The following is a 15,109-nucleotide window of genomic DNA, read 5'->3' on the forward strand; positions in this document are numbered from 1 at the left end:
ATGTGAAGTGTGCCATACCTACAAAAACTGCAGCCCTTGCCATCTGAACAATCTTCAAAATGTACCAAATGTGACACTTAACATGTATCAAAAGACCATAACATAAAAACAGAAAGAACGTATGTGGATATTGAAGTGTTCTGATCACGTAGTCACCATTACTAAAAGGGCAATGAAAAGCAGTCAGTCTCAATGATGTAATGTGTCATATTTAATTTATATGTTCCATATAGTTCTCACACTTAGCATGTACATAGGTTGGAATTATGTAATTTTACAAACATATGTGATTTGTAATTAAATTTTAACATAAAGATTTATAGTTTTATTTAAACACAATGGTGCTATAATTTAGAAAAGATAATTACCTGTCTTTTCTTGGTCTCCGTTTTTCTTCTTGGGTTGAGTTCTGAAGGAAGGGGAAAAATTGAAAATGCATGATATAATAGATACTAGTATTAAATCACACTGCGTAATATTTATTATCTTAATGGCAGATGAGATGGAGGGAGAGTCAGGATAAGTGATTTCTAGAGTACAAAACTATTTTATATAATGCATACTATGTGATTCTGTTTATATGGGATTCTAGATGCGTGATTAGTGATTTTTTTAGGGGATGGCTCAGGAATGGTGTGGAAGCAACTAATAATGGGTAGAATTTCATTTTTGAAGTGATGGAAAGGTTGCAGAATTTGCTGTGTTGATGGTTGTACTAAACATCATTTTGTATTCTAATATATGACACATGTTATACTCTACCACAGCTGTATGAATGAACACACCTGGACCTCTCTATGTGCATATCCATGTAGATTATGTAATAAATTTTAGGTAGCTTTCTATTGTTTGGAACTAGAGGAGAGATCTAAGCCAGAGACAAAGGTTCTGAACTTGGCAATGGCCAACATCATGGTGGTTGATGAGATTAGTCTACGAAACTGAAAGGAAAAGAAATTGTTAAGTCTGAATTCTGGACAACATCATGAGAGAGGAAAGCATCATGCAAAAACATGGCACATTGACCCAGTGTGAGCTTCATTTTCTGCCAGGGGTGTGTGAATCTAGTTTCCAATAAACTCTCAGATTCTCTGGGTTTTCAAGGGCATGGGGAAGTCATTTTCCTCTCTCTGGCAGCACAGAGTGTAGATTGAATAAGTATTGGAAATGGAGGGAGTTCTCGGGTTAAAGGGACCCAGCTTTGGAGGCTCAGGGGATGTTGATCACTGTGAGAGTTGACATGGGATCAGAAGCTCTGTGTCCAGTGAAGAAGACATCGGATTCTGGACCTTATGCTTAGCCAGTCAAAGGGGAAAGATGATCAAATTTACAGTTTAGATATATTTTCTGCTGTAGGTTGGGGAAGATGAGATTTAAAGCCTGAAATAATCTGATTGAGAAATGGTCATGGTAGCAATAGGGAGGGGGGACTCTTTCTTGGTTTGAGAAGAAGGATGCATCGGTGACTAAAAGGCACAATGTAGAACACAGGTATCAGGATTAAAAAAAAGGGCACGGCCCTCTTGGTTTTGGAAGCCAAGATGATGTCAGCAGCTTGCAAAGAAGACTGAAGCACGAGGGGGAAGGAAGTGTAGCAGAAGCCATACCAATGACTTCTCACGCTTGCCTACCGAGTGGATCCAGGAGACCTCAATAGGGTTAAGGGCCCTGATGGGAAGACTACGCTGTTCAACTGTGCTCACGATTCTGACCTGAGACGTGAACATAATATTAAGAGCTGGTTCTAGAATCAGCTCTCACAATGGTTATGAACACTATTGGCCTGGAATTCACAGAAACCCAAGAAATATTCACTTCTTTTTCACTACTTGCATGGCACCATATTCATTTTAATGAAGGTCTCTGTCAGGAGGGGCTTCCCACAGTGGACTTGTAGGAAATGGCTCTGATGCTGTCCTGTTTCCCAGTTGGTTCTTAATCTGTCAGTAAATAAAGTGATGGGGCAATTGCATGGTGGAAGAAACAGGTGAGACTTCTGGGTCCCTGGAAAAAGCAGGTAGACATAAATATGGAGATGGGGAGAGTTTTTGCCATGCTTTGGAGCAAAAAGAAGCCAAGCAGCCATGTGTGCAAGTGCCTTGAATCCTCAGATTCAAGGCATGCTGGAAGGGGCTGGTAGTGTGGTCACCTCCTGGAGCTAAAGGCTGGTAGAGCAAAAGGGAAGCCAGGAGGGCTTTGGTAGCATGGCTGCCATCCTGGAGTAAAGTTGGTAGCATAAAACTACACACGACATTAACTTCCTTTTTTTTGGTTGATATTTGTATATAATCTAAGATAAATGATGTAGTGGTTTAAATAGGAATGGCTTCCATAGACTTGTGTTTGAATGCCTGGCCCAGAGAGTAGCACTGTTAGGAGGTGTGGCCTTGTTGTAGGAAGTGTGTCTCTGTGGGGGACAGGCTTTGAGGTCTACTATGCTCAAGCTATATACAGAGTTGTCATAACCTTTTTTCTGTTGCCTGAAAGTAAAGATGTAGAACTATCAGCTCCTTCTCCAGCACTGTATCTGCCTGCATGGTGCCATATTTCCTACCATGATGATAATAGACTAACCCTCTGAAACTGTCAGTCAACCCTAATTAAATGTTTTTCTTTATAAGAACTGGAGTGGCCATGGTATCTCTTCATGGCAATGAAACTCCAACTAAGAAAAGTAACTACCAGAAAAAATATCTAGGAGAATACAGTGTAGGTTCAAGATTATAAGAGAGGGCAGGACCATGAGGAAGAGGACTAGAGGAAAACAAAGGTGCCATTGAGTAGGGTATCCTACATTGGTATTGTGAAGTGAAATCCAAAAAGGGTCTTCATGTTGTAAGGCCTTCTTTTGAGGCAGCCCAATGCAGCCACAGAATCTACTGGTCTTCAGTTTAATTGGAAGAACAAGCCACTTACATGAAGTAGATAGTAGTATGTGGAGTCTTCGGGGTTATTTAATGTTTTGGGTTTCCTAGGTCGTCTTGGTGGTCTCAATATTTTTGGCTCTTCTTCTTTAGAGACACCTATAAGATGGGGTGATCATAAAAAGTTTTGAACTTCAGAAACTGTGCAGATTTCCTTTGGATAACTAAGAACTTCTGTGCATGTAGACTGTGCTTGTTTCCCACCCACCCATATTCTTTTTCTGGTCATGTGTTTTCCTCCAGTTGTCTGGAGGTCTAGGACTTGGGGAGGAAGAGGGAAGAAAAAAAAGCAAGAAGAGTTTGGCAATGTGGAAAAGGGACACAGGTTCATAGGAGGGAAGAGGCTAGGACCTTTCTTAAGAGTATGTAGGTCAAATCTACTTATCTCATTTTTATCTGAATGGCAAAAATATAAAAACACAGTGTTGGTTTTATATCTATTATATAATATATGTATATATAAAATAAAATGTATTATATATACTTAGTAATTTTAGAAACACTTAAAGTTGCATGTGACTAAATCTTAATTTGACTCTCATACCAGTTAAAATTTGAATTAATGTATCAGAATAATGTTGGTGTAATAAAAATAAGCTGAAGACGGCAAAAAACTGAATAATTGCCATGGGAGCGAGGAACAAAAAGATTCTGAGAATAAAGAAGTTCTTGGCCCTGCATCTATCGAATTATCTCTATTCAGTCTAAGTATTCTTTCAGATTCCATGGAACATGTCTACTGGAACTGGTTAGGTACAAAGGGGGAAGAGAACAGAGAAGCACAGCAGATGAGAAACAACTAAACACATTTTGTTTAAAAATTGACACAATGAAGCCAAATACAAAGGGGGGAATAGTCCATCTGCATTGAGTTCCTGATGGGCCATAGGCACTTCTAACCAACTGCCAGAGCTCTTTGAATTCCCTAGTGAAAGACATATATATGCAGCATTATTTTTAATATGCCTTGCTAGCTCAATGGCTGGATGTTTTCTGAACCTCTTGGTGGCTAGCACACACTCCCCTCTGGTATTTATGAGTTAACATTTTGTAAATCTATATTTTATCTTTCCTGCCCTGCTTCCTTCTGGGCAGCTCTCCTATGAGGATGCTTTCCCGTAGTGCCTACATTTCAGCTGTCTCATCCTCCTCTGCTTCATGTGGTGGTCAGTCCTAAGCCCCTATCATGGTGGAAACCCTTCTTCCTCTCCTGTGTTTCTTGTTTGGGAATCCTAAAAGTCATGCCTCTTTCACCTGCCCAGCCATTGGCAGTTGGCAACTTAATTTCCCAACGAGAGCTAACTGGGGGGCAGGTTTCCTTTAGCCTATGTGCAGGACATTGTAAACAGGATTTTTTTTTTTTTTGTGTGTGGGGGGCGTTAGGTAGCATAATTAGTATGAGAACACAGCTGCTACACTAATTCTCAAATAAGATGCCAGCCCCATCCTAGTATGGCAAGGGGAGGGGCTTGTGAAGTCCCAACTCTTGACTATGAAGCTATTGACAAGTGATGTCTGTTTGGGGAGGACATTCTCTTCTGGCCTGAGGGCCCTGGCATGCTGCCCCTGCTCCACTACCTCATCCCATTGAATAAAAACTCAGAAGGTCATTTAAACAAAGAGAGTTGTTTGGGAGGAAAAATGCTGAGAAAAGAGGGATAGTGAGATATTGGGGGGCAGGGCTTAGCCAGAATATATTATGTGCATGTGTAAATATTAAATAAAACATTTCATTACTTTAAAAAGTTTTACTTGTTTATTTGTCTTATGCATATGAGTTCTTTGTCTGCATATCATATGACTGCCTAGTGTCAGTGGAGGCCAGAAGAAGATGCTGAATTCTCTGAAACCAGGGTTACAAAAGATTGTGAGCTACCAGGCAGATGGTAGGAATCTGCTCCACAAGAACAGATAGTGTTCTTAACCACTGAACCATTTCTCCAGCCCCATAAAAATTATTTTGAAAAAGAACATACCTTCTGCAAGGTCAAAGATGCCTTTCATAGACAGACTGTAGGCCCCTTGCTGTCCTATTATCCCTGACCTCCGCGTCCTCAGCACCACCCTCCATTTTAGACCTTCCAACCTAAGGGCTGTATTTCTAGAAGTGGAATCCTTTCTTGCTTATTCTTGACTCCTTAGAACTTCAGGAAACATAAGAAAAGCTAATGAAAGTTTTCTGGCAAGGGTTGTTGGGTGTGTTTGCTGCTCTTCCAGAGGGCCAGAATTTGGTTCTTAGCATCTACATCAGGTAGCTTACAACTGCCCATAACTTCTGCTCCTTGGGAATCTGACTACCTCTTCTGGGCCCATTGGCAAGTACACACACACACACACACACACACACACACACACACACACACACACGTACTCACACACACACAAACACACTCATGCACACACACACAGACACACATGCACACACATACACACATACACACGCATATACACTCACACGTACACACAGGGAAAACTTTACTGACAAACAAGATCTCAGAGAAAACCTACTGACAATACTGTGACCTCATGCTTTGAGCCTCTAGAATGAAAGGCAACAGTTATACTGCTAAAGCCATATTATCTGTGGCTTATTGTGGCAGCCCTAGGAAAAAAATAGAACCCATGCCTATTTTCATGGCTACTGCGTAGTGTTGGTTGCTATTGCTCTATTTCTCTCCCTCTTGCTCTCTCTCCCTCTTTCCTTCCTCCCCCTCTTTCTCTCTTTCTCCTTCCCCCTCTCTCTGTGTCTCTGTCGCTCTCTGCTCTCTGTCTGTCTCCACGCCCCTCCCACCCCCGTGAGTCTCTCTCTGTATGTTGGTAGACTATGAGGTCAAAAATAGATATCTTTTGATGTACCCTTTATTTATTGAGTCATGGTTTCTCAATGAACTGGGAGTCTGACAATCCTGACAGTCATTACAGACAGCCTACCCCTGGGATCCCTGTCTCTGCCTCTCTACTGCTTTTCTAGTGGTTACCATCACTGCCTGGCTTTTCTTGGGCTCTGAGGATCCAAATTCCGGTCCCTGTGCTTGCAGGGGTAAAATACTTTATCGCCTGAGCTGTCACCCAACCCTGGCTGCTCCAGGCCTTTGTCTACGATGCTTTTATTCAATGGGCACAGAGAGCTGCATGTGGGAGGGATTCTTATTTAGATTTTGAATCCTGTTGGACTCCTAATGTTGAATGGTAGGCACCATTGGAGAGGGATTTGGAGCTGTCTGGAAGTTTGAATCTACATTAGCTGCCAGGCATGGTGCTGGCTAACAATAGATGTTCAGCACACTTTTATTAACTAGGTCACTGGCTTGTCATCACATATAAAACAAATATCAAATTCTCCAAAGAGAAAAGTTAATAAGACAACCAATAAAACTCTGGGAAGAAAATCCACGAGAATTCATGAAGCACTTAGGGCTATAAATACCTTAATCAGAATTCAGGAGTCAGAAAGCATACATATTTGCTCACAGGAAATAGCTAAGGAACTGGGGATGTGAGTGATTCAATGACACAACCCTTGCTTGCCATGTTTGAGGCCCTACGTTCAATTTCTAGTTCCATAAAAGAAAGACAAAAGCCCAAATGTACAGACCAACAGGAGCATAGATAAAAGATCTGATCAAGATGAGCAAAGTAATAACATAAATCTGCACTGAGGGTGCTTTGGCAAGGGTGTGGGCATGCTGCAACAATGATAGTTTTCCCCAGATGCATGAACAATGCTTACAGAGGAAAGTTCTTATGGGCAAGGTGTCAGAACAAGTACATGTTCACAGATCTCGGAAGTCAATGCCAATTGTTCCAGTCTTCAAGGAAAGAAAACTCACAATAAGGAACAAACAAAGCATCTCTTCTCTCAGTAATCCTATTACCCCCAAAGTCTACTTCAAACAACTACAATTCTAGTAAACAAAAATAACTTGGAAGATGTTTACTTCAATATTTTCCATAGCAGTAAAACTTGAGACATAGCAAGTAAGAACATGTACACATATTTGCAAAACTTAGAAAAGAATATGTATTTTATAACAGGGGTTCTGAAGAGGGGAGGAAAGCAGGCTGGGTTTGGGTGAGGAGGCAGGATACAAGAAGAAAAGAAAATGCATGCTAAGAACATGTGCATAAATATTTAAAAATACACATGTGGGTATGAGCATATCATAGTTCAAGCAAAGTACAAAATCACTGAATCGAAATTTCAGAATTTTTACATATTTTTATGCTTTATAAAATTCATATTAGCTGAGTTTTTCAGTTTCGTTTCTTTACCAGAACAACCTAAAGACAGGGGCCTGAGTATTATTCAGGGCTAGCTTCTTAAGACACTGATGTCTGAGGTGGATAACCAGGAAATAAAGGATTGATAGGTCTGATTACTCTGCCAAATTTCCTTGCACTATTTTGTTTTCTGGTTTCTATAAGCTTCCCACCCACTTTTTTTTCTGAGTTTAACAGCACAAAAGAAAGGCACAAGTTTATTGTATGCCCTGATGTCCTTCCTCATTTTGTTCCTTTGGGAGAACACAAACCTTGTCAACTAATCACCCTGTTCCCATAATTACAAAAGTGACACAAACATTTATAATCACAGACTTTGCACAGTGTATCAATGTTGGCACTTGCAGAATTAGGTTTGTGGCTATTTCCTGTGATATGAATGATAAATGTTAGCTTGCAAAGGTTACAGCCAAGAGGCAAGGCATTTATTCATATTGTAGTGCTGGTAATAATTTTCCTAAGTGTTTTAATTTATCAAAAGTATACCTTTCAGATAATAAATTGATGAGCATTTCAATATTTTTCACCCAGAAGAAAGGAGACAAATTTAAAACTCATTGCTGGCAATTGCTTCAGAAAGTAAAACTCATGTGTTTTTTCATTTTGGTGGTAATCTCACTGTTTTACTTACATGATCACACCAGAATATAATTTGCAGAAGTGTCAGGTGCCTAAATAAGGTGTCAGCAGCTGTGAATTAAGCTACCTTAACCCTTAAGAAACCATTGTTGGGTTTTTGTAAATTTCCATTTCCTCTTGGCAGGCAATGATCTTCAAGACATAAAGACCTACAGAATCCTTCAGAACTTCTTAGGCACCTTAGAAGCAAAGTTATCCAGGACTAGTGACTGTTTTTCCCCTTTCAGCAGCCCTCCAGGTAGGTAGGAAACCTAGAGATCTGAATCTAGGTCCTGAGTATATAGCTCTGGTCCAAACCACTCTGCCTGGCCGGACCTCTGTCCATTCCTTTGGGAGACCTGCTCAGTTCTCACTGGCTTAGTTTGGTTTTGCTTTTCTTCTGGGTACTCCTCTTGAGCTAACCAATAGAAGCAGGGTTAAGGTGAAGGGCTTGTTTGGTTGAGTGCGCTTAGCAGCATGGATGGGGCATGCTGTCCTGTTTGAGTGGATCTGTTCAGTCTTCTGATATCTATTGCTCCTTCTCCATCCAAGCTATACATTCCAAAGCTTTGGACACCAGAACTGGCTTACATCCATTGCTACCATGGGTTTTCAGTGTTCGTTAACTCTCTGCGCTGGGCCCTTGTTACTAACACACAAAGTCTTGAGACTGTTTAGGTCCCCACATGGCTTTCCTATCATTATTAAAAAGATATATTTCCCCATGTGTGCTGGAAGGTATTCTCCATGCTATGGGAGGAGAAGAAAGGCAATCATAAATATAATTCAAATACATATCCCGTGACCCCCAACAGTGACTGGCCTGCAAGATATTCTGTTGCAATAGTGGCACAAATGTTATGGAGTAACCAATCACATTTTGATTGGATTTAGGTTCCAGTCCATGAGATGGAATCCATCCCCGACACTTCTAGTGGCCAAGATTGGAGACTTCTAAGATAGGTCACAGGCCTAACCATTATTCTGCTAAGTGAACACAGCAATTAAATAATTCTCAATGACATATTGCTATACCCATTGATCAGCCAAGGCCCCACTCGAACCTCATCAGAGAAGCTTCTTGTTTTGCAGTAGATGAAAATTAACATAGAGATTGACAACTGGACAACGAGCCTATGGTGACTTTGGAGCACTCAGTCCATAATAGAATGTTTTCATCTAACTCCTCCCCTCAAGGGTGACTGATCTCTGCAGATGAGAAGGCAGAAAGATTGTCAGAGTCAGAGGTGATGGACCACTCCAAAGAAACAGTGTCTCCCAGAGATAAGTAGGACTGATGCACATGTGCACTCAGAGACAGTATGGCAGTGCATCAAAGAAAAACAAGGAAAAAGCGGTCCTGCTAGTAGGAGGAGAGCCATAGCTCTCCACTTGGTGACTCTCACCTCTTGGAAATATCTCTACGTATACACTGTGTAGTTTTGTCATCTTCATTGGGCTGAGGTCAGACATTTTAGGCATCAAAGACTACTCTTGTTCTAATCATAAGTTAGCTCTGGTCTCCCCCCCCCCATCTTTTAAAAAAAGAGTTATTTATTTATTTTATGTATCTGCATACACTGTACTGTTCTCAGACACACCAGAAGAGGGCATCAGATCTTATTACAGATGGTTGTGAGCCAGCATGTGGTTGCTGGGAATTGAACTCAGGATCTCTGGAAGAGCAGTCAGTGCTCTTAACTCCAGAGCCATCTCTCCAGCCTCTAGCTCTGGCTTTCACCTACAAACACCTTGCACATATGTGTCAGAGGAGGGTACCCAACAGAGACACACAGGGACATAGTGTGGTTCAGATGGAGACGGGGTGGGCACTGCCATTCTAGGCATGGCGAACCTTCATTGTGAACTGAAAATAGCAGCTTTATTTTTCTGTTTTGTCTTGCTTCTGAACACAGACACTGGAGTACTCAGGCTACACATGCTGGTTTCTGTATTCCCCAACCTTAAAGAAAAAACAAATCTGGAAAAGGTTTGGGTGGACAGTGAAGAGTAAGAATCTATGGAACTTCTTCTCCCTCAAATCAGAGACAGTTTCAAGCATCTAGTTGGCTTGCAATATGTCATTTAATAAATACCAGGTTGATTTTAAACCTACACTGTCTCGTTATGCAATTGGCTTTATATACTAAGTGTCCAGTTATCACATTATTTTATTCATTTTACTAATCATGTGTTTTTTTCTGTCTAAAATTTATGAATAATCTTTGTGAGGATTAAAGTCCTAAGGCAGATATTTTGAATGCAATACTTCAGATTCCTTCAGTTTCATAATATCTCACCTTTGCCATCCTGAAGTACACCCCACCATCCCATCACGGATCTTGCCTTTACTATATCTTTGTGGTTTCCTGGTAAACTTCATTTCAACACATTAATTTTCTACTATTACTTCCAATAAGTTCTTTTTCTATTGTAATATCTTATGAGAAAGATGATCTATTATCTATCATTAATGTATATATCATCTATGTATGTATTTATGTATGTATGTACGATACGTATGCATGTATGTATGTATGTATGTGTGTGTGTGCATGTCTGTCTGTCTATCTATCTATCTATCTATCTATCTATCTATCTATCTATCTATCTATCTATCTATCGATCTATCTATCTATCTGTCTCCACATATCCTTACTTATCTTTTGCAATCTTTAGGGCTGGACTCACAGTGTCTTGTAATTCTTGCATCATCTTACCTTTCCTTTTCCATGATTATATCCCTCAGAAACTTCTCTATTTTCTAATTGCAACAACAGAGATTGCTGCTTTTTTGCATTTAATTTTACTCCTCTCCTTTAATGGAACAGTTTCTATTGTTTTGTAGTTAAGTATGCTGTTGGTATTGGCTTAGGAAATGTACACATTGCTAAAGAATACCCTTCAGGTTTTAGTTTACTGGGCTTTACACCTTATCAACAAAGGTCCTGGATTTTATTAAAAGTGGCTTTACTATTTATCAAGATAGGTTTTGCTCCTGACCTTTTGCTATAATGTTATATCCATATGCATTATTTGGACAGTCTTTCGTCTATACTGTTGTAGTTCACCAGCAAGCACTACTTCCAGGAATTTATATCTAAGTCCATAACTGAGATCAACCAATTCAGTTTTAACAAAATGTTGCTTCGAGACCTTTTGTTCTAAAATGCACAGACTTCGAACATAGATTCTTTTATTTTTCAGTTTTCTCTCAAGCATAACACACACCATGGATATTCACTATTCTCTGAATACCTCAAGGCATTGCCTAAATATGTTAAGTTCTTTGAAAGTTTTTTTGGAGGTAATTCTTTGATGGAATTGCCACTGTAGTGGTTTCCTTGGAAAAGCATATTACATCAAGTAATTACTTTTGTGAAGTTAATTGCCTTTACAGGCAACATTTTAGTGTTCTCATAGTATAGTTGGTACAATCTTATTCCTGTTTTTATTTATTTGTGGATTAAAAACAATCAGGCCTTTATTATTGTGTTTCTTAGTAGTGTTGATTGAGCTTTATTTATATAACCATATTTCTGTTGTGTAGCTCCAGTAACACCATCACATTCAAACTACACAAGGGATGGGTGTCGACTGAGGGAGTCCTCTGGTTTGTGGTTTCGGACAAATTCGGACATTGCTTCCCCAGGTCTCATTGTGTTACAATCAAATCAACTGTACCACTTGCTTATGTTGAGTTTGCTCCCTATTGACGAGATTATAGCCAAGAATCACTTAAATTAATATTGAATGGTGATTCTTAAAAGAAAATTTAAAACATCATATTTACAAAATATAAAAAGTAATATATCAGATGTTATTTTAAAGCTGTTTGTCTTACTTTTACAAGAATGGATTCCTGACATGTTGGCTGAATTCATCACAATAAAATACTTTAAAATTAAAAGCTTGAGATGCTAACAATTAAAATTTCTGCAGCCAAATTATTTTTTCATATCACATTGGCTTTTATCTCTTTAAGACTACAGAGGATGTGGAATTAACAGAGAAGGAGAAAGCTAATTACCAATTGTGCTCCCAAATGCCCATTAAGTTTTTCGTGTAGATGCACACACAAAGGCTAGTGAGGCCAGCAGAATCAAAGCTGAGCAATGTCTTGGCATGTTTGGACACTATAGTACTGATGTATTCAAGGCAGAGTCCAACAGAATTACATCATTGCACTTAGGATAATAATATCTTTACTTTATAGTGTTAGTTGATATATTTTACAAGTTAATAATATATAATAAATTAATATTATTATTTTAATGTAATATAGTTATATAATATATATTATAATGCACAATATATTACAATTCTATAATAATAATTTTGTAAAAAAGGTAAATTCACATGTGATGCACTTATTATTTTATACCACTAGAGAATGGAGCTGGGTAGTGGTAGTGCTTGGCTGTAAATTCAGCACTGTGGATGCAAAGGCAGGTGCACCTCTGAGTTTGAGGCCAGCCTTGTGTACAGAGTGAGTTCTAGGACAGCCAGGTCTACACAGAGAAGCTGTGTTTTGAAAACATAAAATAAATACATACATACATACAACAAACAAGCAAACAAATAAATATCTAGCATATTTTTAGGCACTGGTCTTATAACTAATCTTCATAGGGTAGTCTCTAAACTCCTCAGAAGAATTATGGGGCCAGGGTACATTTTATGATTGTCATGATCTTCACGGTAGAATGAAGTGAAGGAACAAATGTTGCTTTTGTGAAATCCTCCTGCTGCCAGTGCACCCTCCCCACAAATGCAACTGAACACGAGTCCTTGGGAGCCCCCAGTCAATGCTCTCTTGAGTTGGTCCTTCAGTTATTCTATCACATGACAAGGAAGTACCCAACATATCAATGCTACTTTATGAATGACATAGAAATTTCAAAATAAGAAAAAAATTTCTATTTTTCCTCTAGCATTTTCTCTGAGAACAGTATTAAAGCCTTTTCCTTTGATCAACTGTATGTGGGTAGAGCAAGGAACTTCTTTGACTTGAAAGAATGCCCAGACAATACCATATAAACAAAGTAGAAGAGTATCCTTATGTGTTAGTCAAGCACCATTCAAACATAGCCTGGTGGATTAGTCAGGGCTTCTCTGTAAGAAAGAAAGGAAAATATACTTCTGTGGGACCAGGCTTGTTTATCCCACAGTCTTTGTTTCTCCCTCTTTACAATGGTCCATGCAAATGGCCAGGTGTAACACAATTAAGAAGAACCTCCCATCCTTCCACCTCCTGCTCAAAGCACTTGGCAAGAGAGATCATGCAGTTCTGGTGACATGACTGGATATATTTGAGTGCAAAAGTATTTATTAGGATTTATGACCAAATGACCAATATCTAGTTCGTATATCCTATGTACTGTATTTCTGTCTTAGTTGCTATGATGAAACACCATGATCAAAAGCTACTCGGGGAGGAAAGGATTTATTTGGGTTACACTTCCATATCCCACTGATCATCACCAAAGAAAGTCAAGGCAGGAACTCACACAGGGTAGGAACCTGGAGGCAGGAAATGATGCAGGGTCCATTGAGGAGTGCTGCTTTTTGGCTTGTTTGTATGGCTTGTCTATCCCAGGGCTGCAGCCCAGGGATGGCACCACCTACAACACCCTTCCCGATCAATCGGGAATTAAGAAAATGTTTTACAAGCTTGCCTCCAGCTCCATCTTATACAAGTTTTTCTCCTCTCAGTGACTTAGCATGTGCCAAGTTGACATAAAACTATACAGCACAATTCCTTCCAGTGAAATGTGGTACAGTTGGCTGTAATCAAGTTCATTTAAAACACTTTCAAACACATAAAATGAATACACACTGCTGTTATTTTTAAACATTGTAATTAGCCAGTTAGCCTCCTTTTGGATATTGTTTTACTTGACATTTTGGTATAAGTTAGCTATCCCAGAAATATATAACGTCCTCTTTAAGGGCATAATTAGTTAAAAATAATTTGAAAAGTATAATGGTTCCTTCTATGTTTTATATGTTTTCTAGGACTTTGGGGGGTATAATGAGAAACATTCCAGTTTTTGTGTGACCTAACAGAGGTTTAATATGTTCTTTAAAAGAGAATTGAGTATACCAATGAACAGAGATACCTGCAGACTTTTGAGGCATGGAACAATTAATCGATCATTTTAACAGTGGAATTATTTGAAAGTGAGCCTCATTTGGTTCACTAAATGGATTATTCCCTAGAGGTACAGGGTGTGGGGGAAGTGCAGGAGTGGTTTGTTGAGTCTGTGTCTTAGGGGTTTAAAGTACATCAGCCATCTGCCCAATCCTTTCTCCATAGCTGAAAAAAGGTTCCAACATAAAACTATTTCCTTACATGAACTGTAATGGGAACAGCTGTCTGCTGTTCTGATTAACTAAGAATACCTGTATCAGGTCTTCTTTGACCAGAGGCAAAGCCATGTAAGAAAATCAGCAAGGATTAAATTGTGTGTTTTGGACAGGAGCTAAGTCTTTGCCCTGGGCATCTGCATCTACTTTGGGAGTGCTGGTATTACAAGCAGACTGCTGCACTCAGCATGCTCCTTACCTGGTGCTGGGGTCCAGACTCTGGTATGCATGCTTGCACAGTAAGCACTGTATTCTATGGACCCCTCCCCATTGCCTTCTCTCACTGTTTTCAGCAAATGCTGCTCAACATGCTTGCTTTCAGTTGTCTTAATACCGGATAATAACATCTTGGTTTCCACTTTTGATAACTGGATCCACATCCAAATTGGAGAGGAGAGGAAATGTTACAACTTCTTGCCATTAATGCAAAGAGACCATTTACCCTGCGGTCACCTATTGGTATCTGCTGGGCGACCACTTCACCTAACTCTGCTTCATGGCTGGAAGGCATCTCCTGAAATCTCACTTTACTCTTGGAGTCTGCTTTGTCATCTCAGATCCAGACCTCTCCCAGGTACTTTCTCAGTTACTATTGAGTATGCAGGTCATTAGAGGTAGAGTAGAACACATGTTCCCTACAGCCCCTCACACAAGGGACTAAAGCCTCTGGTAGCCTGGAGGCATGCTTCTGAGTTACAGCCTTCTTTCTGATACACGTCATCTCATAAGGAGACAATGGGAGGTTGAGGAATGAAATAAGCACCTGTGGGTTCTGCTCTCAGTCACGTCCAACCTGCCCCAGAAGAACAAAGCCGAAAGCTGGGCAGCACATCAACAGCCTAGATTTCTCTCCAGGGCTCTGCCTCCCACTTCCACCTTTCCTTTGTGTAGTGGATGGAGTATGAACTGCTGGCTTT

At 39.8% G+C, this 15,109-nt stretch overlaps 1 protein-coding gene across 1 annotated transcript in view; it reads right to left on the reverse strand.

Moving 5' to 3' along the window:
* Window positions 1–15,109, reverse strand: part of MYO3A (myosin IIIA) — a gene marked incomplete at both ends in the record, with an annotated part of 195,162 nt that overhangs the window by 17,356 nt on the left and 162,697 nt on the right. The window contains 2 exons of the mRNA XM_080918614.1: window positions 369–409; window positions 2,917–3,023. Coding sequence (XP_080774740.1) covers window positions 369–409; window positions 2,917–3,023 — 148 coding nt within the window. The remainder of the gene's footprint in view (window positions 1–368; window positions 410–2,916; window positions 3,024–15,109) is intronic.

Source organism: Micromys minutus, assembly GCF_963924665.1.
Source record: "Micromys minutus genome assembly, chromosome: 6".
Lineage (NCBI taxonomy): Eukaryota > Metazoa > Chordata > Mammalia > Rodentia > Muridae > Micromys > Micromys minutus.